Source organism: Aphanomyces invadans, assembly GCF_000520115.1.
Source record: "Aphanomyces invadans strain NJM9701 unplaced genomic scaffold supercont1.1, whole genome shotgun sequence".
Classification (NCBI taxonomy): Eukaryota; Oomycota; class Saprolegniomycetes; order Saprolegniales; family Verrucalvaceae; genus Aphanomyces; species Aphanomyces invadans.
This window is the reverse complement of record NW_008580146.1, coordinates 2,040,655-2,067,600: the sequence shown is the minus strand read 5'-3', so window position 1 is coordinate 2,067,600 and position 26,946 is coordinate 2,040,655. Positions and strand designations below refer to the sequence as shown.

At 56.9% G+C, this 26,946-nt stretch overlaps 10 protein-coding genes across 10 annotated transcripts; 5 read left to right on the top strand and 5 right to left on the bottom strand.

Moving 5' to 3' along the window:
- Nucleotides 1-548: 548 nt before the first annotated feature.
- Nucleotides 549-2,287, top strand: H310_00645 (hypothetical protein). The gene has a single exon (XM_008863494.1). It carries the CDS (start codon nucleotides 562-564, stop codon nucleotides 2,095-2,097), a length of 1,536 nt encoding a protein of 511 aa, XP_008861716.1. The 5' UTR covers nucleotides 549-561; the 3' UTR covers nucleotides 2,098-2,287.
- A 68-nt stretch (nucleotides 2,288-2,355) lies between these two features.
- On the top strand, nucleotides 2,356-5,707 carry H310_00644 (hypothetical protein). The gene is made up of 6 exons (XM_008863493.1): nucleotides 2,356-3,030; nucleotides 3,089-3,429; nucleotides 3,475-3,573; nucleotides 3,624-3,781; nucleotides 3,839-3,906; nucleotides 3,979-5,707. Exons 1-6 carry the CDS (start codon nucleotides 2,368-2,370, stop codon nucleotides 5,638-5,640), a joined length of 2,991 nt encoding a protein of 996 aa, XP_008861715.1. The 5' UTR covers nucleotides 2,356-2,367; the 3' UTR covers nucleotides 5,641-5,707.
- A 364-nt stretch (nucleotides 5,708-6,071) lies between these two features.
- On the bottom strand, nucleotides 6,072-8,569 carry H310_00643 (hypothetical protein). Its single transcript, XM_008863492.1, has 9 exons — nucleotides 8,007-8,569; nucleotides 7,886-7,953; nucleotides 7,720-7,837; nucleotides 7,580-7,661; nucleotides 7,353-7,534; nucleotides 7,033-7,300; nucleotides 6,803-6,945; nucleotides 6,623-6,730; nucleotides 6,072-6,509 (listed from the first exon to the last, which is right to left on the bottom strand). The coding sequence occupies exons 1-9, from the start codon at nucleotides 8,526-8,528 to the stop codon at nucleotides 6,093-6,095; spliced, it is 1,908 nt and encodes a 635-aa protein (XP_008861714.1). The 5' UTR covers nucleotides 8,529-8,569; the 3' UTR covers nucleotides 6,072-6,092.
- An 87-nt stretch (nucleotides 8,570-8,656) lies between these two features.
- On the top strand, nucleotides 8,657-11,209 carry H310_00642 (CMGC/MAPK protein kinase). Its single transcript, XM_008863491.1, has 4 exons — nucleotides 8,657-9,460; nucleotides 9,530-9,699; nucleotides 9,849-9,971; nucleotides 10,022-11,209. Exons 1-4 carry the CDS (start codon nucleotides 8,680-8,682, stop codon nucleotides 11,090-11,092), a joined length of 2,145 nt encoding a protein of 714 aa, XP_008861713.1. The 5' UTR covers nucleotides 8,657-8,679; the 3' UTR covers nucleotides 11,093-11,209.
- Nucleotides 11,210-11,664: 455 nt separating this feature from the next.
- Nucleotides 11,665-12,542, bottom strand: H310_00641 (hypothetical protein). Its single transcript, XM_008863490.1, has one exon. It carries the CDS (start codon nucleotides 12,506-12,508, stop codon nucleotides 11,684-11,686), a length of 825 nt encoding a protein of 274 aa, XP_008861712.1. The 5' UTR covers nucleotides 12,509-12,542; the 3' UTR covers nucleotides 11,665-11,683.
- Nucleotides 12,543-12,887: 345 nt separating this feature from the next.
- H310_00640 (hypothetical protein) lies at nucleotides 12,888-13,897 on the bottom strand. The gene has a single exon (XM_008863489.1). It carries the CDS (start codon nucleotides 13,871-13,873, stop codon nucleotides 13,025-13,027), a length of 849 nt encoding a protein of 282 aa, XP_008861711.1. The 5' UTR covers nucleotides 13,874-13,897; the 3' UTR covers nucleotides 12,888-13,024.
- A 589-nt stretch (nucleotides 13,898-14,486) lies between these two features.
- H310_00639 (hypothetical protein) lies at nucleotides 14,487-16,174 on the bottom strand. Its single transcript, XM_008863488.1, has 3 exons — nucleotides 15,247-16,174; nucleotides 14,855-15,199; nucleotides 14,487-14,795 (listed from the first exon to the last, which is right to left on the bottom strand). Exons 1-3 carry the CDS (start codon nucleotides 16,102-16,104, stop codon nucleotides 14,598-14,600), a joined length of 1,401 nt encoding a protein of 466 aa, XP_008861710.1. The 5' UTR covers nucleotides 16,105-16,174; the 3' UTR covers nucleotides 14,487-14,597.
- A 413-nt stretch (nucleotides 16,175-16,587) lies between these two features.
- H310_00638 (hypothetical protein) lies at nucleotides 16,588-19,739 on the top strand (the record flags this gene model as incomplete). Its single annotated transcript, XM_008863487.1, has 6 exons — nucleotides 16,588-17,717; nucleotides 17,791-17,896; nucleotides 17,947-18,059; nucleotides 18,115-18,547; nucleotides 18,603-18,947; nucleotides 18,996-19,739. The coding sequence occupies 6 exons, from the start codon at nucleotides 16,588-16,590 to the stop codon at nucleotides 19,737-19,739; spliced, it is 2,871 nt and encodes a 956-aa protein (XP_008861709.1).
- An 836-nt stretch (nucleotides 19,740-20,575) lies between these two features.
- On the top strand, nucleotides 20,576-25,032 carry H310_00637 (hypothetical protein). The gene is made up of 2 exons (XM_008863486.1): nucleotides 20,576-20,970; nucleotides 21,023-25,032. Exons 1-2 carry the CDS (start codon nucleotides 20,689-20,691, stop codon nucleotides 24,692-24,694), a joined length of 3,954 nt encoding a protein of 1,317 aa, XP_008861708.1. The 5' UTR covers nucleotides 20,576-20,688; the 3' UTR covers nucleotides 24,695-25,032.
- Nucleotides 25,033-25,289: 257 nt separating this feature from the next.
- Nucleotides 25,290-26,833, bottom strand: H310_00636 (hypothetical protein; the record flags this gene model as incomplete). Its single annotated transcript, XM_008863485.1, has 8 exons — nucleotides 25,290-25,365; nucleotides 25,417-25,601; nucleotides 25,656-25,760; nucleotides 25,819-25,860; nucleotides 26,007-26,219; nucleotides 26,308-26,454; nucleotides 26,499-26,573; nucleotides 26,633-26,833. The coding sequence occupies 8 exons, from the start codon at nucleotides 26,831-26,833 to the stop codon at nucleotides 25,290-25,292; spliced, it is 1,044 nt and encodes a 347-aa protein (XP_008861707.1).
- Nucleotides 26,834-26,946: the final 113 nt, after the last annotated feature.

The following is a 26,946-nucleotide window of genomic DNA, read 5'->3' as shown; positions in this document are numbered from 1 at the left end:
GAAAACGGCATGGAAAGTGGCAGATTGCACTCTATCCTGTGATTGCCGACTCTGTGGCGTACTTGGATCGTGGCCACCTTACAGGGGAAAAATCCCACCTCCCAACGCATCGAACCGCCCGACCACCCCACGATGGCGTTGTACCTGCCATCCTACAGGCAAGTGCACAGGACTCACACGATACCAAGACGATTCCAAAATCGCTGGTAAAAAAAGCCCCCTGCGACACAAGACAGCTCAAGTCAAGTAAAATCGACTCAAGCCATCCAGTGCGCAGAGGGCTATTTTATTCCAAGTCCGAGCCAACGCGAAGCATCAAACCGATCGAAGAAATTAAAATGCTCGCTACAAGCCATGCACCACTCGGGCAGCAAGTAGAAAAGTCACTTTAAGTGTAATGTATTATTATAGTCCCCACGATGGCGTTGAATACGGGGAAAAATCCTTGTGGTCCGTTTCGTCCTCGCCGATCAGGTGACACGACGGGCAGGTTATTATTAGAAATTCGAAGCGAGTTCGTGGCCCTTCAACATTTGGTGTGTGCCTCGCCATGTCCAGGCAATGAAGCGCTCCACTTTGCGATTTGCAGCTTGCCAAGCCACCACAATCACATCACGCCTTGAACAAGCAAACATGGATGTGGTCACCCCCCGCGACGACGGCGGCAAGGTGATTCAAACGCCCCGCAACGACATGCTGTATGCGGTTGCCATCGACGACTGCGAAGACGGAGTCACGGGGATCTCGGTCGAGGATGCGCAGCCGGCAGCCAAGTGGTCCATGAAGCGCAAGGCCGTGGTCGCGGCTGCTGCCGCCCTAGTCTTGGTCGGGGCCCTCGTTGCCGCGTTGATGTACACGCACGCCCCCAACGACACGACCGATGCTTCGTTTGGCACGGGCAATGACATCAGTGTCTGCTACGACTCGTACAACGATATCAACATTGCGACACACTTTCGAACGATCCGTCAACGCTTCACGGGCATCCGCACGTACCAGACCCGCGGGTACCGCAACGCGATCGACGTCGCGGCGGAAGCCGGACTCAAGATCTACGCTGGTGTGTGGATTCGCACGGACGAAGCCAGCATCAACGCAGACATGCAAGCCGTCGTGGACGGCGTGCGTCGCAATCCGTCGGTCGTGAAAGGCGTGTTTGTCGGGAACGAAGAGCTCCACGTTGGCATCGATCAATGGACGGTGCTCGGTCGTGTCCGCCAGATGCGGCAACGACTGCAAGCGGCCGGCTTCGGGTGGGTCCCTGTCGGATCTGTCCAAGTGGACGGGAACTGGGGCGGTGCCAGCGCGCTCGCCAACGAATGCGACCTCATCGGGGTCAACATTCACCCGTTCTTCAGCGCTGCGTCCGTGTCGACATGGAACCCCCTAGAAGATTTGAAGACGCGCTGGAACGCCATGTACAAAGCGTACGGGAACCGCGCCGTCTTGACCGAGACCGGGTGGCCGACGTCCGGGTCGCAGTACTACGGCCACTGGCCCAACTTTGACACGGCCAAGAACTACTACTTTCAAGTTCTCGAGTGGTCCAAGGGGAACGGCGGCAACATGCCGTCGCACTTTATGTTTCATGACAACACGCTCAAGCCGACCGACTTTGAAAAGTCGTTCGGGCTCGCGTGGTCGAACGGCGCGTGGAAATGGGACGCGCCCGCCGCGGAAATCAAGGGCGTTGTGTTCGTGAACAAGGCTAACGACAAGGTCCTGGCGGCTGCGCCGAACCGAGCCGTCGAGTTTCACGCGCGGTGGGGCAACGACTGGGTTTGGGACTGGGCATCGCAATGGACGATCCGCGGCCCGCTCGTGGTGACTTGGGACGCGGCCAACAAAGTCGATTTGTGCCTGGACGCGTACCAGCCATGGAATGGCGGCGCCGTCCATCTGTGGCCATGCGATGCCAACAACGGCAACCAAAAGTGGGCGTACGACGGCAATACCAAGCAACTCCGCCACGCGACGCACAACGGGTTCTGCCTCGACATGGCCAACCCCGCAGGCGGCACCCCCCACTTGTGGTCGTGCCACGATCCGTGGGTGTCATGGGTGACGCTGCAACAGTTTGAATGGTGGACACGCTAATCGAGACGTCGTGCCGCTCGCCGACCTGCGGTCTCTTCCAACGAGACTGGCATTCGGGAGGCTCCCCTTCGAAGGGAGGGTTCGTCCTGCGCACCCCACGAGGATGGCATCATCAACACACATACTTTAGCTTAGAAGCACCTTAACTCTAACGAATTGCATGACGCATCGACTGGCGACTTGCCTCGACACTGCACATCTCCATCGGTCGCCAGTTCATGCGAGAGCGGTTTCGCGACCTTGGCCGTTACACATCTTGCCTGGCTCACGATGGACGCGCTGCGGCCGTTCTTGGCACCCATCGATGCCGACACGAAGATGCAGCCTCCGGACACCCTTCGTCCATGTTCGGGAAAGACGAAACTCGCGGCGAGCTTGCAGTCGAAAGCGACGACGATGGCGGCGCTATGCTCGTCGGATAAGCTCATATCGAGTGCAGTGCGTCGTGGGAGCCTCGACCGCCGGCACTCGACGGCGAGTCTTGTCCATTCTCCAGGACGTGGCGGTGGTAGTCGTCGCGGATCGCTGACCGTCCCATTCACGTCGGCCGCCGCCGACCACGACGCCATGACTCCGCAGGACGCAGAGCCCACGCTCCACGGCACCAAAGCCGTCCTCGAAGACGCGTATGGGCGACCGATTGCCGGTGTCAAATACAACAAAGGCGCGATGACGCACATGAAGTTCCGCAGTGTCGACCCACCGGCAGCCAACATCCATCCCCATGACAAGCAGATTGCCACGCGGATGACCGCATCCCATCGATCTGGCGCCGCGGCCGGGGACGTCCGCTGCGGATTTTGTCACGCCAACAACATGCTGTGGCACCTCCGGTGCACGTTTTGCGGTTGCTGTCGAGTCAGCGACGTCCCCCGGATGCACTACCTCGTCACGATGATTCTGTCCGTGGACCCGGGCATCTCCGCGACCAAGGTCAGAACTCGTCCAATGCGTCGGCATCCCCGTGGCGTTGACGACAACGTTTTTGCAGCTCGCCCACCAGTTGCTGCAGTACGCCAAATTTGACGGGACGGCGGTCGAAGCGGAGAAGAGTTTCAAGCAGGCGACGCTTGTCCGGTCGAAAGCCGCGATGGTCCTCATGACGCGCAACGCGGACCGGCTGCGATGGCACATCGTGCGCATGATGTTCATGGCATGGAAGAAGGTCCGAACAGAGGCCATGCGCAGCGAAGAAACGATGGCGCGGCTAATCAAGATCAAGGAGATGCAGACACAGGGCCGCCTCAAGTCGCAGGTGTTTTCCAACTGGAAAAACTTGACCATGGTCAAGTGGGACGAGCGGTATGCCAAGCTCTCGATGGCGTCCGAGCGGTGCGTGCGGTCGTGCGACTCGTTGTCCGACTAACTTGGCGGTAGTCGCATTCAATTGTCCAAGCGGTACATTTGGTCGCGGTGGATGCGGTACATCTTAGGTCGGCTTCGGAAAAAGTGCTCGTACTTGAAACAAGTCATCATGTATGAAAGAACGGTCGGCCTCCCGCGATTCCACTGCGGTCCTTGTGTAGGTCGAATCAAGATCTGGTCGGCACCACGCGGCCCGCGGATGAATTAGATCCGTCCAAGCAGATCGTCCACGACCTGAAAGACGTCCTCGTCGCGTCCATCGACAACAGCGTCGCCACACAACAAGCCCTGACCGCGCACTTGACGGAAGCGCTGCAAGGTAGGATCTGTATACGACCCGATGAGCTGCCGTCATGGACAATGACGACTTGTGTAGATATCGTACACATTCACACGATGCTCCCGAGCACAGCTGGGTACCTCGTCGGCGTATCCAACGTCTTGGTACGACGTCCCGTACACCACGGTCGTCTGCGATCGACGGCGGCTCATGCGCCGCTTCTCCCATGTGTGTAGCCCATCGTTGACGGCTTTGTGCATGGCCACATGGACCTGCTCGAGTCGACCAACACGACGAAGAAGGACTTGGGGTTCACGCAAACTGCGGTCGACGCCATGGCGGACCGCATCGGGCGCTTCATCCCGTGGGACTCGCTCCTGCAATGGATCAACATCCAAATCACATACATCCACACGCGGGTGGGCCGCAAAGTGTTTGCCCCGATCGCGTCGCTCCAAGATATTGCCACATCCCTCGCCACACCCAAGCTCGTGCTCCACTTGTTGTGGCACCTCCAGCCGGCATCCATCGCCGACTACGACGCGCTGTACGCAGACGAGTGTGAAAAGGACCCGCTCCTGGCGCTGTCCCAACATTCGGCCACGAATCGACATGTGCAGTGGAAACTGTTTTTGAAAGTCGCGCAAGCGCGCATCTTCCTCCCCGACGACATTGCGTCCCGCGACGACCTCATGGCGGGCCACTTTGACGCATACTATGGCATCCTTGTCTACATGTTTGTCATGTTTGCCGGCGCGACGGGCGGCAACAGCCTCGAGGCCATGGCGCCCGGCCAGTTTTCGTTTCTCCAAATGTGGCCGGGACTCAAAAGCGCGCTTCAAATCACCAACGCGTACGATCAGGACGAAAGTCTCCGTGAAGCGTGCCGCGAACTCGTCCGACGCCTGCGCACGTTGCAGGAGTGTCAGGTCAAGTTGCTCGTGGTCCACAAGCAACTCCAGCGCGTTCTGGCGATGCACCGACAAGCCGTCCTCCGCGCCAACTTGAGCGACTTTTGCCGGCGCCTCAAGGGCCGCGAGTCCATGATTGCAGTCGCCCTTGAAAAGGAGGAGCTCGTCCCCATGGTCCAACTCGACTACACCCGCGTCTCTCGGTTCTGTTCGGTGGACGACTTCACGGCGATTCAACTCGTGTTCCTCGAGCACGTTGTGCCCGTCATCCACATCTTCAAAGCGAGCGGCGCCGCGAGTGGCGGCAAGAGCATCAGCGAGCACGAATTTTACAAACTCATGAGCCAATGCGGCCTCATCGAGCGCAAGAACATGACGCGGGCGTACTTGCAACTCATCGTCCAAGCATCGATCAAGGACGATGTCGCGACTGGCGCGGTCGGGACGCCGGACGTCGATCGGTTCGGCGACGTTGATTTGACGTCGACAGAGTTCACGGAGGCGTTGCTGCGCGTTGCCAACCATTTGCACGAGAAGCGGCCGGCGGTGCCGCTGGTAGACATGGTGAAGGAATTGATCGAGGTTCGGCTCATGCCGGTCGCGTCGGCCATCGAACGGCAAGGCATCGGATCGTTCAAACGCCAGCTGCGCCAACCCGACGTCGTTTCCGTCCTGCGCGCCCACGACAAGAAGCTCAAGCGCCTGTTTGCCTTTCACGCGTGCGAGAAGCGCGGCAAGTTTATGACTCTGGCCGAGTTTGAGGGGTGGCTCAAGGAGCAGCGCCTCATCGACGCCTTGTTTCCGCACACACGGATCAAGCAGTTGTTTTACGCTGTTCAGCAGGACACAACCGACGGCGAGGTCGACCTGGAGCTCATTTTCGCCGAGTTTGTCGAAGCGCTGGCCGCCGTCGCGGTCTTCCGCAATCCGAACCCGTACGTGTCGCTCTCGAGTCGGCTCGAATCGTTTTTGGTCGACAACTTGTAACAATCACAGCTCTCGACACCCACATGCGACTACACCGCTCTGTGTCCCAAGTCGAGACTGTGTCGAGCCCTTTTTCAAATTTTAGGACGAACGCCATGCCAGCAGGATGGAGGTAGCGCAGCTCTGCTGCAGCTGGTGATGCCATCCCTTGTCGAGATGACCTTGCCACGCGTTGTTCGTGCGATGGCACACCATATCGTAGATGACCATCAACTCGCAGTCAAGTGTCGCTATAGAGAGGCTGGGATGCAAGGCACGAGTGGGCTCGCCGGGGCGAGCGCATGCCTTCCTCTACGTGTGCCATGGAACTAGTGGACACGAGGGGAACGATCGCCCAGTGCATACGACAAGTGCTGCCAACATACTCTCCATAACATGGTCTCCACGATGTGGGGCATGCTTGGTGAGTATGGCAGTAAACCCTCCTCGCGGTCGACGTCATAATGCACGCTCTATTTTGTTATCGCATCACCCGACACGTACTGCGCTCGACCCACCTCCATGATCTTGCAATCGATCGAGAGCTCCGGGCCGAGCGTGACGAACGGCATGAGGTGGTGGTTTGTCTCGACTTCTCCGTCTTGAGCAAAGCTCCCTGGCCAAAAGTAGCTGGGCGGAACGTTGAGTTGGACCCACCCGACGTGCTGCAGCGTCGCCGCGACGAGCTCCGAGCAAAAGTAGTGGCTTGTCTTTTCCTTGTCGTCGACTTTTGTCCGGTTCAAAATGCCAAAGATGCTGTACTTGTTCCCGTTCACGTCCAGTACAAACTGCTGCAGTTTTGCCAGCGTCTCCGGCGTCCGCGGCGCCAGCACCCGCCGCGCCACAATTGCGTTCGTGACTTCGCGACTATACGCGAGCAGCCTCGTTTTCTACGACACCGTGAGGCGCCCCATCGCCGGCAACGAGCGCGTGCGGAGCAACGTCCATGCAAGAAAAACGCGCCCGACCGTAGCTCCCAGGCCCCAATCTCCGTCGTACGTACCAACGGATACACTTGAATGCCCTCGCCAGTCGACTCGAGCATGGACAGCAGTCCCGGCGCTGACCCTGGGACAACGATTGCTGCATGGTCGTACCGCGCGCCAGTCAACTACGACACAAGACAAGCCAGCGCATGATTCCTGGCAGAAGACAGAGCGGTGTGACCAACACAACGCTTTACCTTTCGCTGGACTTTGGATGTGCCAAACCGAGTCTTGAACAGCAAAATGTCGCCGTACTCTAACGCAGTGTGGAGCGCCGACACGTGGACGACGCTGCGGGTATCTCTCGGGTGCATTTCCGAGTTGCGCGCGGTCGACACCACTATGCGCAACTTCGCCGTCATGGCATGCACGCGATAGCGTCCTCCATGACAGCATGGTGTCCATGAATATGCACCACATCACGTACTCCCAAGAAATCCCATCACACGAACGTCTTCGGCCAGGTTCGGCAACGCCACAAGATCCTGCAGATATGCTTCCAAGCGCTGTTGGCGTTTGGCCACGAACGATCCCTTCTTGGGCGTGAGGGCGCGCCGCGGCGGCAGCGCGGGCAAGTACATTTTGTACGGGTAGTCTGCTTCGCGGACGAGGGCGTCGTGGAGGGCATAGAACTGCTTGTAGCGGCGGTCCACCGTCCACGCGAGTCCGTTGAACTCGACTTGAATCTTGTACGCCTGCGGAGCACCCATCACGAAGGAGGCGATGAAGGGGGCTGGCGCAAGATACCGTGTACTCCTTCTGCGACAGATCGCTGACTTTATTCACCGTCGACAGAATCGACACGACGAGCGGCGGCGGCGGCATCGCTTGGACGTGCCGGACTTCGACACAAACCACGGACGATGCTTTGTCGAAACGCTGGTCGAGATAATGGCGCATCTTTTTGGTTTCGTTGCGAAGCCAGACATCTACGGCCTGTCATCGGTGGCGCGTCGGGGAGAATAAGGCAAGACCTCGGATGGCGTCGACGATCGCCAACACAAAAAGGCTGTTGTCTTCCTTTGGAATGTCCGCGACGAGGCCATGTCGACTTGTCTACGTGCAATAGCGACGGCACTTGTGGGCTCAAGTTGACATGATCAGTCATGCATACCATGTCGGGGAAGTCTTGGTCGATCTTGCGCTTAAGTTTGTGGAGCATGTCGCGCTTGCATGCGGACACGGGCAGCGAACTGAGGGTTGTAGTGTCGTACGGCAGCGCCACAATCATCCTGGAGAAGGCACCGGATTGAGTGCCGCACCTGGCTTGGTGAATGTACCTGCTTCCGTTGGGCAAGTTGATGAAGCCATGGACGATTGTAAACGTGCGTGCATTCGAACGGGCCATCTAAGCCAAGCAACGGAAGGTGGTCAGAAGGTAGGAAGGATGGGGCAACTGACCGCGTCGCGCGGCGGCGACTTGACTGGCGAATTCGCCGCGGACAGAATCGTTCGCTCGCCGTGTTCGTCTTCGTCGTCGTCGTCATCGTCGTCGCTGCCATTGGACGATGCACTGTCATCGAACCGAATGAATGGATTGCTCGTGCGAGAGCCCCCCGCTTCAGACGATGGCGCGGCGCCGCCGCCAACGTCGTGGGCTTGCTGAAACAACATCCGACCATTTGACGCGAGGAAGATTCGTTTTGCGTCCGTGATGCACCGCACCCACGCGTCGCACTCGTGGGTGGATGGTGCTTGGAAGAGCATGCAAGAGCCGGCAGCCAGTTGGACGACGAACTCGACGACATCGTGGTCACCCGACTTGACCACCGACTTGACCGCCGACACGTCAAACAACTTGGAGTTGTTGTGATCGACAGCACGGTCCGAGTACATCTTTACCCAGCACCGCTGCCACGGAGAGATGCCATCAGCGCCTGGCTTGCGCTGGAGCTCCCCGCGGCGGAGCACCAACGTCGCCATCACGACACTTGCCGTTTCGTCAAAATCCCCTAAAAATGCGCAGAGCAATTTTTTAAATACCGTTTCAAAAGCCAGCAAAGTATATAGTGAAATCAAGCTCGGACGCTTCAGCGCCAATAAAATATATACGACCGGTGTCGGCGTCCTAACGATGAACAACTACCCCATCGGCGCCGGAGGAGGTAACCAGGTCCCGATGCAGCAGCACCAGGCACACTTGCACCAGCAACAACAGCTACACCACTTGCAGCACCTGCAGCAGCAGCACATGGGACATCAGCACCATCTCCAACAGCAACAGCCTCCTCCCGCCCAGACCAGCCCACCGGTTGCCAACAATGGCTCGGTGCGCAAACTCCTACGGCAGACTCTCGGCGAGCAACTCGAATTCGCCGGGTCTGTCCAGCAAGTTCGGGCGTTCGTGACATCAGTCGACAACTTCTTCCAGTCGACGGAGAGCCTCGCGTCGTTGGGCAAGTCGCTGTACGCGAGTCGTGCAGTCGTGTTCGTCGTGGACAAGTCCATGCGGGTTATCTTATGGAACGACTGCGCCATCGAACTCACTGGACTCACTCGCGATGAAGTCGCCGGACGCAGCTTTATCGACCTTCCCGGACTTGTCCCTCTCGGTGCCACGGCTGTCCTCGAACGTGCCTTACAGTCTTGCATCGATCCATCGAAAGGCAAAGTACAAGCACTGGAGCTGCCGTTGTTTCGAAAAGATGGACGGGAGCTCCGCCTTCTCTGCGAATGCTCAGCACTCCTCGGGAACCCCGCGGGGGCCGGGATGTTGGTCGTGGCCCAGGACCTGTCGGCGTTCCAATGCACGTTGGCGCAGCGGGACCTGAATTCTGTCGCGGAAACGCCCGCGGCGCTCGCTCCGTCCTCGTCGACCATGCCACCGCAACAACAGCCATCCCACGCGAAGAACGGTACATCGACCTCGCGTATATTGTCTAGACCCACCATGGATGATTGACATGGTTTCTTCTGTCATACAGGTGCGCCATTTGCATCCGCGGACGCATCTCCCGCGCCTCCGCCACACCCTCGACACAATTCAAAGTCCGTAGCCAACTTGGCTGGTTGGGACGAAGTTAAACCGTCGTATCACTTGGAAGCAGTGCTGGGCCAAGGCAGCTACGGCCAAGTCGTGCGGTGCAAGCATTTGGTACGTCGTGGTTCGTCTCGTTCCTTCGGGTGTCTCCGAAATGCTTTCGTCGTTGTTGGCGCGTTTGCGTCGTTGCTGCTGTGCCGTGCTCGTGGTCCATCGATCGGGAGGACCCTCGTGCTGAACGACCATGTTGTGCATCGCACTAGGCATCGGGGGAGATTGTCGCGATCAAGAAGATTCAAAATGTCTTTACCGACCCCATCGACGCCAAGCGAATCTTGCGCGAGCTGTGCATTTTACGGCAACTGAACCACCGCAATATTGTCCAGGTTCGAGTTGCCGAGCCAGTTGCCGAGCAACTTGTGACGACGTGGTGTAGATCCGAGAGATTGTGTGCCCGCAAGACATTCTTCGGTTCCAAAACATTTTTGTCGTGTTTGAGTACTTGCCGTCCGACTTGGAAAAGTTGCTGCACTCGCCGCAGTTTCTCACGGCGGAACACATTCGGTGGCTCCTCCTCGACCTCCTCAAGGCGCTCAAGTACATGCACTCGGCCGCGATCGTCCATCGCGATTTGAAACCCGCCAACGTCCTGCTCAATCTATCCCCGGTCGCGATCAAGATCTGCGACTACGGCCTCGCGCGGACCTTGACCAACTCGCAGCTGAGCCATCCGTCCACGAAACGAAAACGGGGCTCGTCGAGCCCGACCATGCCACCGGCGGCGGCATCGACTTCCAAGGGCAAGAAGATCCAGCGTCAACTCACGGAGCATGTCGTTACGCGGTGGTACCGCGCGCCGGAGATTATTTTCAGAGATCACGACTACTCGACAGGCATCGACGTGTGGAGCGTCGGGTGCATATTTGCTGAACTCCTCAGCATGCAAAAGAGCAGCGTGCCGTCGCATTACGCCCGCGAACCGCTGTTTCCCGGTGTGTCGTGCTTCCCGCTGAGTCCCGGCGCGGGCCAGCGCGCGCTGCCGCAGGACAGCCAAGACCAGCTCAACACGATTCTGCGCGTGCTGGGGTCGATGGCGGACGAAGACATTGCCGAGATTGCCGACCCCGACGTCCGCTTCTACCTTCGGAACTTACCTCCTCAACCGCGCAAGTCGTTTGCCGAGATGTACCCCGGCGCCGAGAAGGAAGCGATTGATTTGCTCGACAGAATGCTCCAAATGAATCCGAGGAAACGCATGACGGTCGACGACGCGCTGTCCCATCCATACTTGGCGTCGATCCGAAGCATCGAAGACGTCGATGACGACATTGTGGCGCCGCACCCGATCCAACTCGACTTTGACGACTCGCGCGGTCCGCTTCCGATCCCAGAGATCCGTCGCCTCATGACCAACGAAATCGCATACTACCATCCGCACGTTGCCCAGCACGTGCAAGCGGCGATCCCGCCGAGACCACCGCAGCATCGAAAGCTCAATCATTCCTAGACAACACGCAGCACACGAGGGAGACCGGCAATCGTTGCGGGCCACTGACGACCGAGGCTTTCAAATGTAATATTGTTGTTCCTGCAGTTGGCATTGAACCCAGACAGTGCTTTCTGGTTTTTCAATTGTCGGTCATGGCGCCGTGATGCAGGTGTCGATAGTATGTCCGTGGGGGCATGCGAGTCTCAACGTCGTCTACGCCTGTCAACGACAAGGACTGGGACGTCGAGAGGGCCACTTCGTGCATACATTTGCGCGGCCATTTCTCTCGCTCGTGCCCTAGCGACAACCTCATTGCAATGCTCTTGAAAGTTGATACCGCCAGGGCTCGCAGCGGTCGCTGGGCGTGGAGAGTCTTTGACTCTACGATCTGTACAGCCAGCGTTGCTGCATCGATTACCTGCCAGTGCCATTCAAGCCAGCATGAGGCAGAATACGTTCAAATGGGGATTCTTGACGTAGTCGATGGTGGCCTCCATCAAACGAGCGCGATAAACGCCGTGGCTCGTTCAGATCTATCTACTGACTCGAAGGCCCTGGGACTAGCAACGTACAAGCAGGAGACCCACTGATTCGGCTGGTAGGTATGGTTTATGCAATTACACTCAAGTGGACGGCCATGGTCGTGACGGAAGCGCTGATGCACACATGAGCAAGCGCATTGTGGTTGAAGTGCTGTCGTGACGGACTCACTTCCGCAGCTTGTATGAGGCCGCCAGCAAGTGCAAAGGCGAGGACGAGAAGCTCGCAGAGCCAGCCTCGCTCAAAGGCCGCGACGGCACCGATGGAGCCGAAACATAGTGGGGGAAGGAATCCAACGAGCATGATAGAGGTGCGCATAGTCGCGAATGCGATCGCCGCGACAGCTGTGTATGCGATGCCCGCGATGTAGATAGTCCATTGGGACCAGTGGGGGTTCATGTAGCGCGAGGCGGCGGCGGCAACAAGGGCAAAGTTGGCCAGCGTCGTCAAGCCCAGGACAAAGCGCCACATCCATCGAATCCAGCGATCTACGCTGGGCTGTGTCATGCGTAAGCCAAACACGCGTCGTCGATGGAGGCCGGCGTCGGTGGAGAAGCGCGACTGGGCTTTGTAAGCAACATGATGGAGCACGCCGCCGAGAGTTGCCGTCGACCCCATGGCCGCAAGATAGACGGCGTTCCAAAACATGTCTTGGCGTGTAATCGACGTCATGTACAGCAAGCATCCGAAAGATACAAAGCATTGGAGGCCGAGGACGTAGTCGGTGATCCAGCATGCCGGCTGCGCGTCCCATGTGTCACCCCGGGATGTCCAGTAGACCCACATCGAGTCCTCATCAAGTGGTGATGCGACTTCCTTGCTGCTGGGCAATCCCAAGGATTCATCTGCGGAAAACGGTGTCTTGCGCTGGCGTCGGTGGTCACCTTTGGGCATGGTGTTTACAAGTGTTGGTGGCGTTCGACGACACCACCAATGTGAAACTGTCGCTGTTCACGTCAACGTGCGTTAAAGTACACTAACGGTGCGAACAGTGGACTAAAAACGGTTTCTATTTAAAGGAATTGACATCAACACAGGTGAATTTACTCGGCGCCAGTAGTAGATCAAGTACTATTTGGAAGCACGAAACTAAACGCCTGCGGAGCTGTCACTAGCATGCATGCCAAACATCATGGCAGCCAAGTCCCTCGACGCCGTTGCACAGAATATACAGCGAATTCGCTGACCTCTGTATATATGTTGCAAATTTTGTCGAAATTGTCGGCCTTGACATTTGTATTTCCATTAAATCGATCCCTTGACATTGAAGGACGTTTTAGACATTTTTATGAACTCTCGAAGCAATATTGCTGCAATTGACGTGGAAACTGTCAATATACTTGAAGTAATTCGACGATTTGGAAGTAAATTAGCGTAAACAGGTGCAGCTTGCAACAGATAAACGCATTCTCAATCAACGTGCTGGGGGGTCCGTGTGTAGAAGTGCATGATCATGGCGGTGGCGGACGCGCTGAGGAGAACATGCGCCAGAGCGTTGTGGTTGAAATGCTTTTGGGATGGCGAGGCTTCGACGGCTTGCACGAGGCCACCTGTTAGGATAAAGAGCAGGACTAGCAGTTCCAACAGCCAGCCTTCGCTCAACGTGGCAATGGCAGAGATGCTCCCAAAAAACATGGGCGGAAGAAAGCCGAGGAGCATGATGGACGATTGCATCTTCACAAATGCAGCGGCACCAACCAACGAGTAACCAAAACCGGCAACCCAAATCGTGAGTTCGGACAACTGGTCGTTGAGGTAGCGGGACGCTGGCGCGGCGACCAGCGCAAAGTTTGTCAGCGTCGTAAAGCCGAGACAAAAGCGCCACACCCACGCCAAGCACGTATCCACGGAAGATTGCTGGAGGTAAATGCCAAACACGCGCTTGGACGTGTTGGCAGGGTCTAGATTGAATCTCTTCATTGCCTTGAACGCCATGTGGTGGAGAAGGCCACCGAGGACCGCGGTCGTGCCCATCGCAATGAAGTACACGAGGTACCAAGTCGAATCAGTTCGATTCTCGGATGAATACACAACGGCAACCGTCGAGAAGAAGCACTGCACGCCAAGCACATAGTCTGTGATCCAGCAAGCTGGCTGGCAGTCCCAAGCTTCCCCACCCAAATTGAGGTAGGCCCAGTCGAGTGCATTGTGCACCCTCTGTTGAGCTGACACCGTCGGCGTAGCGACTGTCGTGGCGGGGGATGTCGTCATCGAGTTCCCTTTGCGCTCGCGCAACTCTTCCATGTTGTCCCGCAACATTCACTTTGGCTGGGTGGCCAAGGTAGTGATTTGTGATTTTTTTAAGGTTATCAAAGCCAGATACCAAATCGTTGTTTGAACCGTCCAATTTAAAAATAACTTTTCCGCGTATTGGTCTTGAGAAACCAACACTATTACGATACGGAACGATGGGTGCACGCCCCAAGTAGTAGTACTAGTACAACACTCCTCAACACTGACGTGAGGTTATCAAACTAACACGACCGTCTCATCCGACATGAAGTCGGCGGAGTCGCATGCACCAAAAGAAAAACGAATGTTGACATTCCAATGCGTACTCGCTTCGTTGAAATTCTCCAGAGTGCACAAGGCGGTCTGCTTGACGTATTACTAAGTATCCATTTTTAACGTAGCCTGCAAATGTTAATCAATTTTTAGTTGATCAATCATTCCTTGATGTAATGTTTGGTGATCAATTACTCTTTGTTGATCAAATGCTTGTCGTTAATCAATCAGCCCACCTTGTTTTCACAAGCAAATGTCACCGCTGCAGGAACGATCTCGACAGAACGACCTTTCTTGCCGCGAGGGATCGATGGTGCTTTGAGCTGATGACACTCTTCCGTTCGAGCTATTCGCGAACGAGGAACGGGAACGATGATGCACCTGGTTATACTTGCGAGACACGACGTCGAAACCCTCGCAAGCATTAGGTTTAAGATTGTATCTCCTGGCACGACGATTCTCATGCTTGGCCAAGGAGCTAAACGCGGAAACCAGATGCGGGCAAGAGATCGATCCCCTTGGCTTTCAGGGCTTGCTTGAGTGGATGCACGTTCGTCATGCCTCGCTTCTCGGCGTCGTCCAACACATGTGCAGCATACTGCTTGTACAGTTCTTGCTCTATCGAGTGTCCATTCTTGATCGTTTCTTCCGCCAGAATCTGCGCGGCACGGTCCTCCTACACATTCGCCGAAAAACGCAGTGAGGATCGCCGACAGTTTCCGAACAATCCCAGACCATTTCAATCGTGCGTTTGGCGTCAGCTTGCTGTCGTTGCAGTGCCGCCAGACGAACATTGTCGAGCTTTCTCTCTTGTTCCTCTTTCATAATGGCGCGCTCAACGCGCTGATTGTAGTCAGCCCACTTAAGCGACTGCTCCTTGGCCATTTCTATCTCGTCTTGCTTGCGTCGCTGCTTCTCTTCCAGTTGCAAACTGCGGCTATGATCAATTGCGCTCTTCTGTGCTGCTCGACGCTCTGCGCGGAACTTTATTTCGTTGTCTTCTTTCTGTCGGACCTCCTTCTTCTGGTTCTCCAGGCGCGCCTCCGACTTGGCTTCAAATCTCAAGAGATTCTCGGTCGCCTACAATCATTCCGTCATACATACATTCGCCATCAGCATGTACGAACCAAATCGATCATGCGCATCTTTTGAGCCGCCTTCTTCTCATCTCGCTGCCGTTGCAACTCGTTCCGCTTCATCGTGCGCTCTTCCTTCTTGCGGGCATCCTCTTGTCGCTTGAGCTCCTCGGCCTCCTCCTTTTCCTCTTCTTGCTTTCGCAACAACTTCAGCCGCTCGTTTGCAAGTCGCGTGTCCTCATTCGCCTGCTTGACCCGTCGCTTCCGCGCCAACTCGGCCTCTTGTTCGTCACGTGCGTCCTGCTCAGCCTTGGCTTTGATGCGCTCGCCGTCGCGCATCTCTTCGCGCAAATGTGCGATGTGCGTGTTTTTGTACTCTTCGAGTTGCTTTTGTTGCATCACGGCGAGCTCCTTGTGCTTGTGCTCGCGCTCCTTTCGCTCCTCTTCAGCCTTTCGGTCGGCATCGCGGAGCTGAGTCATTAGGGTTGCCGTCCACCCGTCCTCGACCTTCTTGTCCAGTGCTTTCACGGCTTGCTTCTCGCCGATTTGGTACTCACGATCCTGGAGCACATCTGCCAGCAGCTCCTTACTCCGCAACGTCTTCATCCTGTCAGTTTGTTCGTACAACAGGCGATTCGCCCGTTCGATCTGCTTGGTGCGGTACTCTTTTTGCAGTCGCAATTCTTCTTCATCAATCTTGAGACGCTCCGCTTCTTCACGCTCTTCTTTGTCCTTCTTCCAGTTTTCTTTCTTGCGTCGCATCGCTTCAAGCGTGTTGGGCCATTTCCCCGTCCGTTGCGTCGACAATTCCTTGAGGTGCTGTCGCTTCGCTTCTCGATTTGACTGGACTGGGTCCGAGATGCTCTGCCGAATGCGATCCAAGTCGCTCTCGTTTAAGTTCACCGGCATGTCAGCGGGCGGCAGCGTGGGGGTTGGCGTCGTGCGTGCGTCGCTCTCGGGGTGCTGTCGCCGGGTGTGCCAAAAATAGGTTGCACCGAAAAGGGCAGTTGAGAATGTACGGATAAAAATGTCCAAGTATCCGAAAGAAGCGGTGCAAGATCAAAACGAACCAATCAAAACGACGCACATATGTCGTTTTGATTGGTTTGTTTGATCGTACGCAAATCCGCCAAATTATGCCCATATTCGAGGGTTTTCCCAAACCTTGAAACTGGCTGCATGGACGTCGGGTGGGTAATTCCCACGGGTCCACATCACGGCGCGTCGGAGGGAAGGCCGCCCGGACATTGAATGGCTTGGCAATGCACCCGCAACAGAGCTCGATCAACGTGTTGAAACGCTCCACAAGTTGTCGAGAGTGTGCACGAGGGTGAAACCGTTTGAGCAGTTACACGAATCATTTCCGCCCGCTTCCTCTGTCAATGCAGCAAGATGATGCTCTTTGGCGGGAACTTGTCAGGTATCAAACCTGTGGTGGTAGCACAGGACATGTCGAAAGATGCTTCGATCGGGCTGCCAAGCGCTTCAGGAGCGGCAGTTCCATCACCTGGGGAAATTACACCGCACGCGGACTTGATTGCGCGCCTGACCGACCAGGAGCAGCGCCTGTTGGACGAACTTGAGCGAACGCGATGGAAACTCACGACGGAATGGAAACTGAAGGCCGACGACATGCGGGAGAAAGGGATTGTAGTCGATCTGCACCTGCCATTAGACAAAGTCCCTCCATGTAAAACGAACGCGTCCAATCGAGGGTCCCGCAACCAAGAAGATCAACAGCAGCCCAAACTAACCCGGCACAAGGAGAACGCTGCGTCGCTGCGACGGCGGCGGTCCGAGTCCCGATCTTCAGACACCTTAGCACCTCAGACATCGTCGCCGGCAATCACTGTCCTTCGGCATTCCTTCGACATATTACCAATTCTGACCACGACGGGGGATACCCCGTTTGAAGTTGGCCTCGACAAACCTGACGGCGTGCACGTTCTTCCAGTGTTCAAACTGCCCCCAGTGACCACGGCAGCCAAGCCACTGCCGGCTGCTGGTCCGGCCACGCTACTCACTTCGGCCGCAGAGCCGCGGCGAACATTCAACGTGCCTACGACGGCGCTGCCTTTGTCGACTGTAGCAGGGCTGACCGCGAGCGACAAAGAAGAAGCAATGCGGGTGCTTGGCTTAAGCAGCGATGAAATCGATGAAATTGAATCGGCCAATGTTGGCGATGCCATCACCATGTCGTCCATGGCATCTCCACTACTGTCCCCTCCGTCGAAAGGCCCGACCAAGGGTAAACACAGCGACCATGCCAAGGGAGGCAAGGCGTCGCACTCTACCCTCATGACGACGCACCCCGCCGACTCGATGCGCGATGAACTCCACCAGGCGCTGCGAAATGTCCAGACATACACGGCGCTCGTCAAACAAGACATCGCGCTCGTTCAAAAGATCTGCCCCGTGCACACCATCCGCGGCAACCGGTTTGTGCAAAAGTGGGGGCTCGACAAGCTCAATACTGTGTGCACGCAGCTATTGTACGCGCGGATTTTTGCCGCGTTCGACCGGTACGTGCGTACGTCGTGGCCACTCGTTTGGGTTTAGGTCGTCCGAATTAAGTGTCATGACCATGTATTGCAGGTGGCGATTTGTCGCGGCATGGACCAAGCAACAAGAGGCGCGCCAGGCACTCATGCATTTTAAGGGGACAAAGAAACTCGACCTGTACTTTCGCAACTGGACCAAGGTTCGTCCACCGAATGAACGACAAACGAACCGACGACACGTACTGCGTAGAGACGAATGGCGGCCGCGTGGAATCAATGGATGTCCTTGCTTGCTGCAGAGCATGCCGCGTATCAAGCCGCGCTCGAGCTGGACGCAGCAAATACCCTTCAGCGTTCCTGGAGGTGAGAGTTAGCTACACATGTTGACACATGTCGCCACATTCGCTTCGAAACCTAGAGCGTTTACAAAGCGCCGTATGTACACGTTCATTCGATCCCAGCAGAGGGAGAAGCGTCGGAACAACGCGGCGCGTAAGATTCAAGCGCTATGTCGCGGCCAGTTGGCCAAGCAGACAGCCAAGACTCTCATGCGAAACATTCTGCAAGCGCGTGCGGCGACAACGATCCAAGCAAGGATGCGGGGTGTTCTCACACGAACGTCACTTGTCGAGGCAAAGCGGTTGCAACGCCATGCCAAAGCAGCGCGAACGCTGCAGTGCATGTATCGCGGCCGGCTGGCAAGGAAGCGCATGGAGCTGCTCAAGCAGGCAAACGTCCGGCGGAAAGCGGCGACAATTATCCAGCGGAGGTACCGCGGTCGGCTGCGCAACGCCAAGCAGATCCGTCAGATGATTGAGCGGGAGCGGCGCCGCCAAGCGATCAAGATCCAGGTATATATTTGCTTGCGAAAAATCCAAGCGGGTGGACGGTCTGAGACGTCGGTAGTCCCTGGCACGTGGCGTGCAAGGACGAGCTGAGGTCGTCCGCGTCAAAGAGCGGCGGGCCAAGCATGTTCAAAAGCAGCACCGGTCTGCCATGCGGATTCAAGCGGTGTATCGTGGTCATCGTAGTCGCATCGGCACGTCGCTTCAACTCGCGTCCAAGCGGGAGACCCTCCGCCAGCGAACCGAAGCCGCCACGACCATCCAAACGTTGTTCCGTGGCCGAAAGGCAAAGCAGACGGTGCTAGCCCACAAGGTCGCGAGGATGAACGACATGGTGGCCAATGCGCGGGTGTGGGGACAATTTTGGAGCGATGACGCAAACGCCTACTTCTTTTACCACTCGCAGGTGCGGCCCCAAGTCGGTCATCTGCAGCATGCTAACGGAATGTTGTAGACGGGAGAGGCGATTTGGGAGCCTCCCGACGTTGGTTACACGAAACCAGACGGACAGCTCGTCCTCCGCGATGGCTCTGTCATTCCGGACCCTGCGCAGGCCGTCCCAGCGGCCGCCGGCGGCGACAAGCCGTCCGAAGGCGACCCGGTCGACCCGGAGGATGTCAAGTGTGTCGAATGCGATGAGAACGACGCGACGCGACGATGTGCACAGTGCGAAGATGTGTTCTGCGACTCGTGCTACGACAAAACACACAGCACCGGCAAGCGCGCGCAGCATACGTGGACAGCGATGGGCCCGATCAAGTGCGTCGAATGCGAGAAGATGAAGGCTACGCGGTGGTGCGACCAGTGCTGTGATCCGTATTGCTTGGGATGTTTTGCCATCATCCACGCCAAGGGCAACAAGGCCCTCCACACGTGGAAAGACATGCCGAAGCACGGTACGGCGCACGCGGCACCAACTGTCGAAGATTCGCAAACGTACGACGAGTTTGTGGCGTCCAACGAGTACAACTACGTCAACGAAGGCCTTGCCCACCCTGACGAGTACGATGCGACTGGGGGCGAATACGATCCAAATGCCGTCGAAGCATCCTGGGAGAACGATGAAGCAATAGATGCGTACGATGTCGGCCAACAAGAAGTCCCTGCTGCGTCCGACTGGGTTGCCGCCGTCGACGACGTGTCGGGGGAGCTCTATTACTACAACACAGTCACGGGCGAGACGCAGTGGGCCCAGTAAACTGCTGGTGGCACCCATTCCTTCGAAACGAACACGTAGGACATTCTGAAACACGGATGCGTTTGCCGTGAGATGCCCTCTTCCCGTCTGTACGGCTCGAGTTGAGCCCAACGTGTTGGCAACGTCCTGTCTGCCTTGTGATTTCGAATGGCTTTCGAGGCACTCGTAGCACGTACCTTCCTAGAGTACGGTCGGCGAGGTGATCACTCATTTCATCCATGCACACATTGGCACAGCGACTCGCGAGCTTCATGTGCCAAATGCAAATGTCCGAGCTCAAAGTGCTAAACTTTGTAATCGAGTCGGAAAACGCATCCGTGCCGTGCAGCTCGGTGGCCACGACGGCGGCCAACGCCGTCGACAAACTCGACGTGTTCGCTGCACGCAATGCGCTCCTCGCTGTGTACGAGAACCACTTGGAATTCCGTGGTCCATCCAGGAGGGCCAGCCAACTTCAGCCGAGGACGTTGCAACATGACACAGTAGCGACATAATACGCTTCCTTCGAGGTTGCTGCCTAAAAATAGGTTTTAAATTCTGGTTGGCACAAAAATATTTTTTTGGCAAATTTTTGCAAGCTGCAATATCCCCCAAAACGCGGATTTTTCACATTTGCACTTGCCACAACGCGGATTTCGGATGTGGTTCACTTACGCAACTTGCAAGTCATCCTAATTTCCCTCTGGGTAACCAAAATTTGTTCAATCTCATTCTAGTAATACGTTTGTTCATCCGTTTGATCGAATGAATTCCGTCCAATTTCAGCTAGAATAAATCCAGAGTCGCGATCTGTTATATTACAAGCTCAAGAATAACTATTTTTTGCATTTTTAGTAGGCGACATCGCGACCGTCCTCGGAATGATCAGCGATGGTGGGCTGGTGGTCGGCAGCGGGACCTGGGCACCAACACTTGGCTCCAACACGCGCACAGCAATCGAGTTTCCTCCATGCGGCACCCATCTCCTGCGATGGGGTCCATCCAGGAAGGAGACTACGATGCTGTGCTCACGCCCAAGCCAGCTGAGCATGACAATGCTGACGTGTTTCCATCGTCTCCAATGCACCAGAGCGGGAGTATGGTCCCGTTGCTGCAACTGTTCCGGTTCGCCGACTCCATCGACGTGGCGCTCATGGTTGTGGGAGCCCTGTCGGCATTTGCAACAGGGGCGGCGATCCCGCTCCGCATCCTCCTGTTCGGCAACGTCGTGTCGGCCCTGAACCCGACAGAGGTATGCCCATGGGCATCGCGTCCCGTATTGACGGGCCTGCGTGGCGTTGTAGGGCAGCAATTTGCTCGCCGAAGTCGCATCCATCTCGCTCAAGCTCGTGTGGATGGGTCTCGGAGCAACCGTCACGGGGTTCCTTCAAGTCATGTGCTGGTCCATTACGGCGTCGCGGCAGTCCCAGCGCATGCGGGAAGCGTACACTCGCGCGATATTGACCAAGGAAGTGGCGTGGTTTGATATGAACGACCCGGCCAGTCTTGCCACCAAAGTCGCCAGTACGTCGATGCTGATCCAAGATGGTTTGGGGCGGCAAGTCGGCGACGCGTGCAACTTCTTTGCGATGGCGGTGGCAGGTGTCGCGGTCGGTCTCGGCGCCGGATGGAAGCTCGGGATTGTTGTCCTTGCGTTTACGCCGTTGATTGCAATTGGCACGTACTTCATGATGAAATCGATGGCGAAGGCTGTTCAGGAGACCGTCGCGGCATACGGGCAAGCTGGATCGGTCGCGGAAGAGGCGCTGTCCAATATTCGCACGATCCACACGTTCAATGCAGTACCGGCGACGGCGGAAAAGTATAACGTGGCGCTGGCTGCCGCCGAAGCGGCGGGCATTCGGAAGGGGCTTGTTGCAGGCCTCGGGAATGGGCTCGTGTATTTCGTGCTGTTTCTCACGTATGTCGTCGGTATCTACTACGGAGCGATCGTTGTCGCGAACGACAACATTGTGAACCAGTGCAAAGGCCCTGGCTGCTACGACGGCGGGAAAGTCTTGACTGTCTTCTTTGGCATCATCACGGGCGCTGTCTCGATGGGCCAAGCTGGCCCGTGCATCGAAGCGATCGTGTCGGCGCGGTCGGCGGCCTTTGAAGCGTACAAAATCATTGACGAGCCGTCCTTGATCGATCCAATGTCGACCGAAGGCATGACGCTCGACCACGTGGACGGCGCGATTGAGCTAGACCAGGTCGTGTTTCATTACCCCTCACGACCGCAAGTTCAAGTGTGCCAAGGGTACACGCTTCGCATCGCGGCGGGCGAGAAGGTGGCGCTAGTCGGGCCTAGCGGTTCAGGGAAAAGCACAATTGTATCCCTGCTTGAACGCTTCTACGACCCCATCGCGGGAGCCGTCACCCTCGACGGCGTGGATCTCCGAGAGCTCAACGTGTCGTGGCTTCGCCAGCAAATTGGACTCGTCGGCCAAGAGCCGTGTCTGTTTGCTGACTCGATTGCGGCCAACATCCGCCATGGAAAGCCCGACGCGTCGATGGAAGAAGTCGAGGCCGCCGCCAAGATGGCCAATGCGTACGACTTTATCGTCACGTTTCCGCACGGGTTCAACACCGCCGTCGGGGAGCGCGGGGCGCAGCTCAGTGGCGGCCAAAAGCAGCGCATTGCCATTGCCCGCGCCATCATCAAGAATCCGGCGGTGCTCTTGCTGGACGAGGCGACGAGCGCGCTGGACACTGAGAGCGAGCGCGTTGTCCAAGAGTCGCTCGATCGATTGGTGGCTGCCAGACAACGCACGACAATCATGATTGCCCACAGGCTGTCGACCATTCGCAACGCCGACCGCATCGTCGTCCTCAATCATGGCAAAGTGATTGAGCAGGGCCCGCACGATGTCCTCATGCAGCTTCCCCGTGGTCACTACAAGCGCCTCGTCGATGCCCAAGTCCACGGTGTATCCATTGATGCCGTCGATTTGGACGTAGACGACGACAGTCCCATGATGCTTGACGCCGTCAACGTCGATGTGTCCACGGCCGCCGTTGTTGCTGGTGGAAGGCCATCGCCAACGTCGCGATCGTCTAGGACATCTCGGGCGTCCCGCCACTCGGTCAAATCGTTGCTGGCCAATCCACAGGATGATGGTTCTGCCGTCGACTCGAACGATGACGCCGCCACCAAGCAAATGGACGTAGACGAGTCGGTCTACGCCGTGCCGATGCGGCGACTGTGGCACCTCAGCCAGCCCGAATTCAAGTATATCTTGAGTGGGTCGATCGGCGCCATGATCACGGGCGCGACGTTCCCGTTGTGGGGCGTCCTGTTGTCCAAATCGATCGCGCTCTTTTTCAAATTTTCCCTCACAGCAGACGAAATGAAGCATGAAGGGCTCATATGGGCCATGGCGTTTTTGGCCCTCGGCACGTTGTACTGTGCGGCGGCGATTGTGCAAAATTACAGCTTCTCGGTCGTGTCGGAGCGGATGACGACGCGGCTACGGGGCCTCGGATTTGCCGCCATGCTTCGGCAAGACATGGCATGGCATGACGTGAACCCGTCCGGCGTCCTCACGACCCGCCTTGCAACGGAGGCGACGCTCGTGCAATCCATGACGGCTGAATTTCTGAAAAACACCCTCAGCACTCTCGTGATGCTGTCGGTTGCGTTTGGGATTTCGCTGTACTACAGCTGGCAGCTCGCGCTGACGATGATCGTGCTGTTCCCGATGATGGCGATGGCAACGTCGCTGCGATCGAAAGCGTTTTCAGGACCGCCGGCCAAGGCCGCCGCCCTTCAAGGGGACATGTTGGCCGGCGCCCTTCTCGCGGAATCGATCAACGCCATCCGCACGATTGCCAGCTTTGGCATGGAACATGCTGTCAAGACCGCCGTCGCGGGGTACATCCGCCAGTCCAAGGCGGAAGACGGCGCCCAGGCGCGGCGCCTCGGAGTCGTCTACGGCTTCTCCCAGGGCATCATGTTTTTCGCCGTGGCGTTTCTGTTTTGGTTTGGTGGGTGGCTCATCGAACACACGTACATCAACTTTGAAGCGATGTTCATGGTCGTCATGGCGCTCATGCTGAGCAGTTTTGGCATCGGGACGGCGCTCCAGTCGCTCGCGAGTCAGGACAAGGCCAAGCGCGCGACCGGTCGGCTGTTTGAAACAATGGATCGAGTTCCTGCCATCGATTGCACGGCGACGGCAGGCGGTGCCACGCTGGACAATGTCGCTGGGGTGCTCGAGTTTCGACACGTCCGGTTCGCATACCCGAGCCGGCCGCACACTGCCGTGTACAAGGACTACTCCCTCACGATCCCGAGCGGGTCCACCGTCGCGCTGGTGGGGGCGAGCGGGTCGGGCAAGTCGACTGCGATCGGGTTGCTCGAACGGTTCTACGATCCGGTGGAGGGAAGCATCCTCCTGGACGGCATCGACCTCCGCAGTTTGAATCTGCACTGGCTCCGCGACCACATTTCCCTCGTTGGTCAGGAGCCTGTCCTGTTTGCCGGGTCGATTGCAGACAACATCCGCACGGGCAAACCAAGCGCAACGTCGGAAGAAGTTGTGGCGGCCGCCAAGATGGCCAACGCCCACGACTTCATCCTGCGATTCCCAAATGGGTACGACACCCACGTCGGCGATCGCGGCGTCCAAGTGTCTGGTGGGCAAAAACAGCGCGTTGCGATTGCACGTGCCATTCTGAGGGACCCAGCTGTCCTCCTCCTTGACGAAGCCACGAGTGCCCTCGACAACGAGAGCGAGCGCATCGTCCAGCGCAGTCTCGACGCCCTCTTGACGCTCAAGAAGCGAACGACCATCATCGTCGCCCATCGGCTGTCGACTATCAGACATGCAGATCTCATTGCCGTCTGCGCGGACGGCGGCATCGTCGAGCTCGGCACGCACGACGACCTGATCAAGCTGCCGAATGGCGTGTACCAGACCCTTGTGTCGAGGCAGGTCGCGGCGACCGCAGCAACAAGCAATGAAAAGAAATAAAGCATGATATGTACCTGCAAACGACGCGTAGGAAGTACACTCTGAAGGCGCAGAGGGTAGTCACTACCTGCCCTTACGAGATATTATTCCATCCAGCATGACCACTTGTGGCTGGTGAGGCTGGCGGCACTGCATGCGAGGAACATTCTTGTCGACTGACGATGCATGTGCCACACGAGTGGGAACGTGGCGGTGTGCACATGGAGAGCTTGAGCGGGTCGTGCGATGTGTGCGTCAGCATAATGGAGCAACCAAATCGTCCACCGAGTAGATCGGTTCTTCGATTGTACGTCCCATCTTCATCACTGGCCAGAAGAGCGTGGCCGAGCCTGCCCAACACTCGACAGCAGCCTCGGATGGGCTGCCACTCGAACCCAACGGAACTACAAAGGTTTCGAGTGGTTTGCATGGGCTTGGAGCGACTGTGCACTTGAGGATGCAATGAGCCCGTGAAAGAGCATCGTCAATGGACCGCGCGACTGGCAAGGGTGAATAAAGCGCCTGCACCTTGCGCACGTGCCATGGAGCTTGCGAAGGGGACGACCAAATTTATTGCTTCGAACACATGTGTCTTACTCGTCCCGAGACCATCCCGTTAAGCAATGGGCGTCGCGTCGATTTGCGACACAAACGGGAGAGCCGCGTGAATGCGCTTTCGGTATTCGAAATCGCTACGTAAAAAGGAGGGAGCCGTCACGAGCGCGCCATCGCTGGGTACGTACGAGGCGAGGGGGTTGCGCTCCAAGTAGAGCGTTTGCAGCGACGTATTCGATGTCAAGTGCAACAAATCATCGAACGACGCAACGTTGTTGTCGTTGAGCCAGAGATCTTCGAGTGCCTGCAGCGACGCCATGTCTGGGATGTGCGGAATGCGGTTCGCGCCCACGTCTAAGATCACGAGCTTTGACTACACATGCAAGACTGAGCATGCGCGTCCAACGCTGCGGCGTGCGGCACGCACGAGGTGGGCCACGTTCTGGATGGCTTCGATGCCGTTGTGGCTCAAGTAAAGCTCCTGGAGTTCGGTGTTGGCGTCCAGGTTATCAATGGATACGAGGCGATTGCTCTATTGCAGTGGCTTTGAAGCGGACGTTGGCCGGAGGATCCGCAAGAGAGCAGCTGACCTGCACGCTGATGATTTTGAGCTTGACGAGCGCTTCAAGCCCCTACGAGTAGACGTCAACGTCGGCAACAGTCTAGAGAATCGTCGTTGGGGACGTCATGTCGAGGAGGGATGTTTGGGGTCGACGGCCAGCTTGCTCATGAGAGCGTGTATTTCATCGGGGAATGATGATGATGGCCTGGAACCAACCTGAATCTTGGTGATCTTGTTCTTGCCGAGCCAGAGCTGCTCCAACTCAATAAGATTGTCCAGACCTTCCAGGACGCGGATGCGGTTCGCGCCTAAGTCGAGCTTCTTGAGCGTCGAGAGAGACGCGATCCCCGTAATGTGCGTGAGCTTGTTGTTGGCGACGTACAATTCTTGGAGCTGGGTCAGGTGGGACAAGTCCGGGATGGTGCGAATCTCGTTGAACGATAGATCGAGCACTGTGCAGATCGAAACAAATCCGGTCAAGGAATGACACAAGAGAGCTATTGCGGGATGGCAACACAGGTCGAAAAGGATATCTCAACTTGACGAGGCGGTCGAGGCCGGCCACTTTCTTGATCTGGTTGTCGTACAGTTCCAAGTGCGTCAGGTTTTCAAGGTTCTCAATGCCAGTCATTTTGTACAGCAAGTTTGATCGCACTCGTATTTCCTGCGGGCCGTGAGATTCCCACACGACCACGAGAACCAGTCTACCTTGAGCTGCACCATGTCGTCCAGACCGTTCAACACACGAGCCTTCAGCCCAGCCGTACCAACGTGGTAAATATCCTGCGAACCACATGACAATGCGCACGACGACGTCTATCGTTCAAGTCTCGGATTCGTACCTCGCAGTCCGGGCCGAAATCGATACAATCCGTCAACTGGAGCTCCTTTGGTTCGTTCTCTTCTTCCGCGTGGTTGTGTTCACCTTCATGGCAACATTCTGCGCGCTGTCTGTCGTCCTTGACAACTACGGCGCGCTGCTGCTGCAGCGGCGCCGCCGCGGGCGACGGAGGTGGTGATAAGGTCGAATGCGCGTGGTCCATGACGATAGTTCTGTGGGTACCGTGTTCCATAATTCGGGTCAGACAGCTGTGTGCCTTATCCGAATCCGGAAAATGGCTGAAATGTGAGCCTCATCTCCTTTTCAGTTGAGACA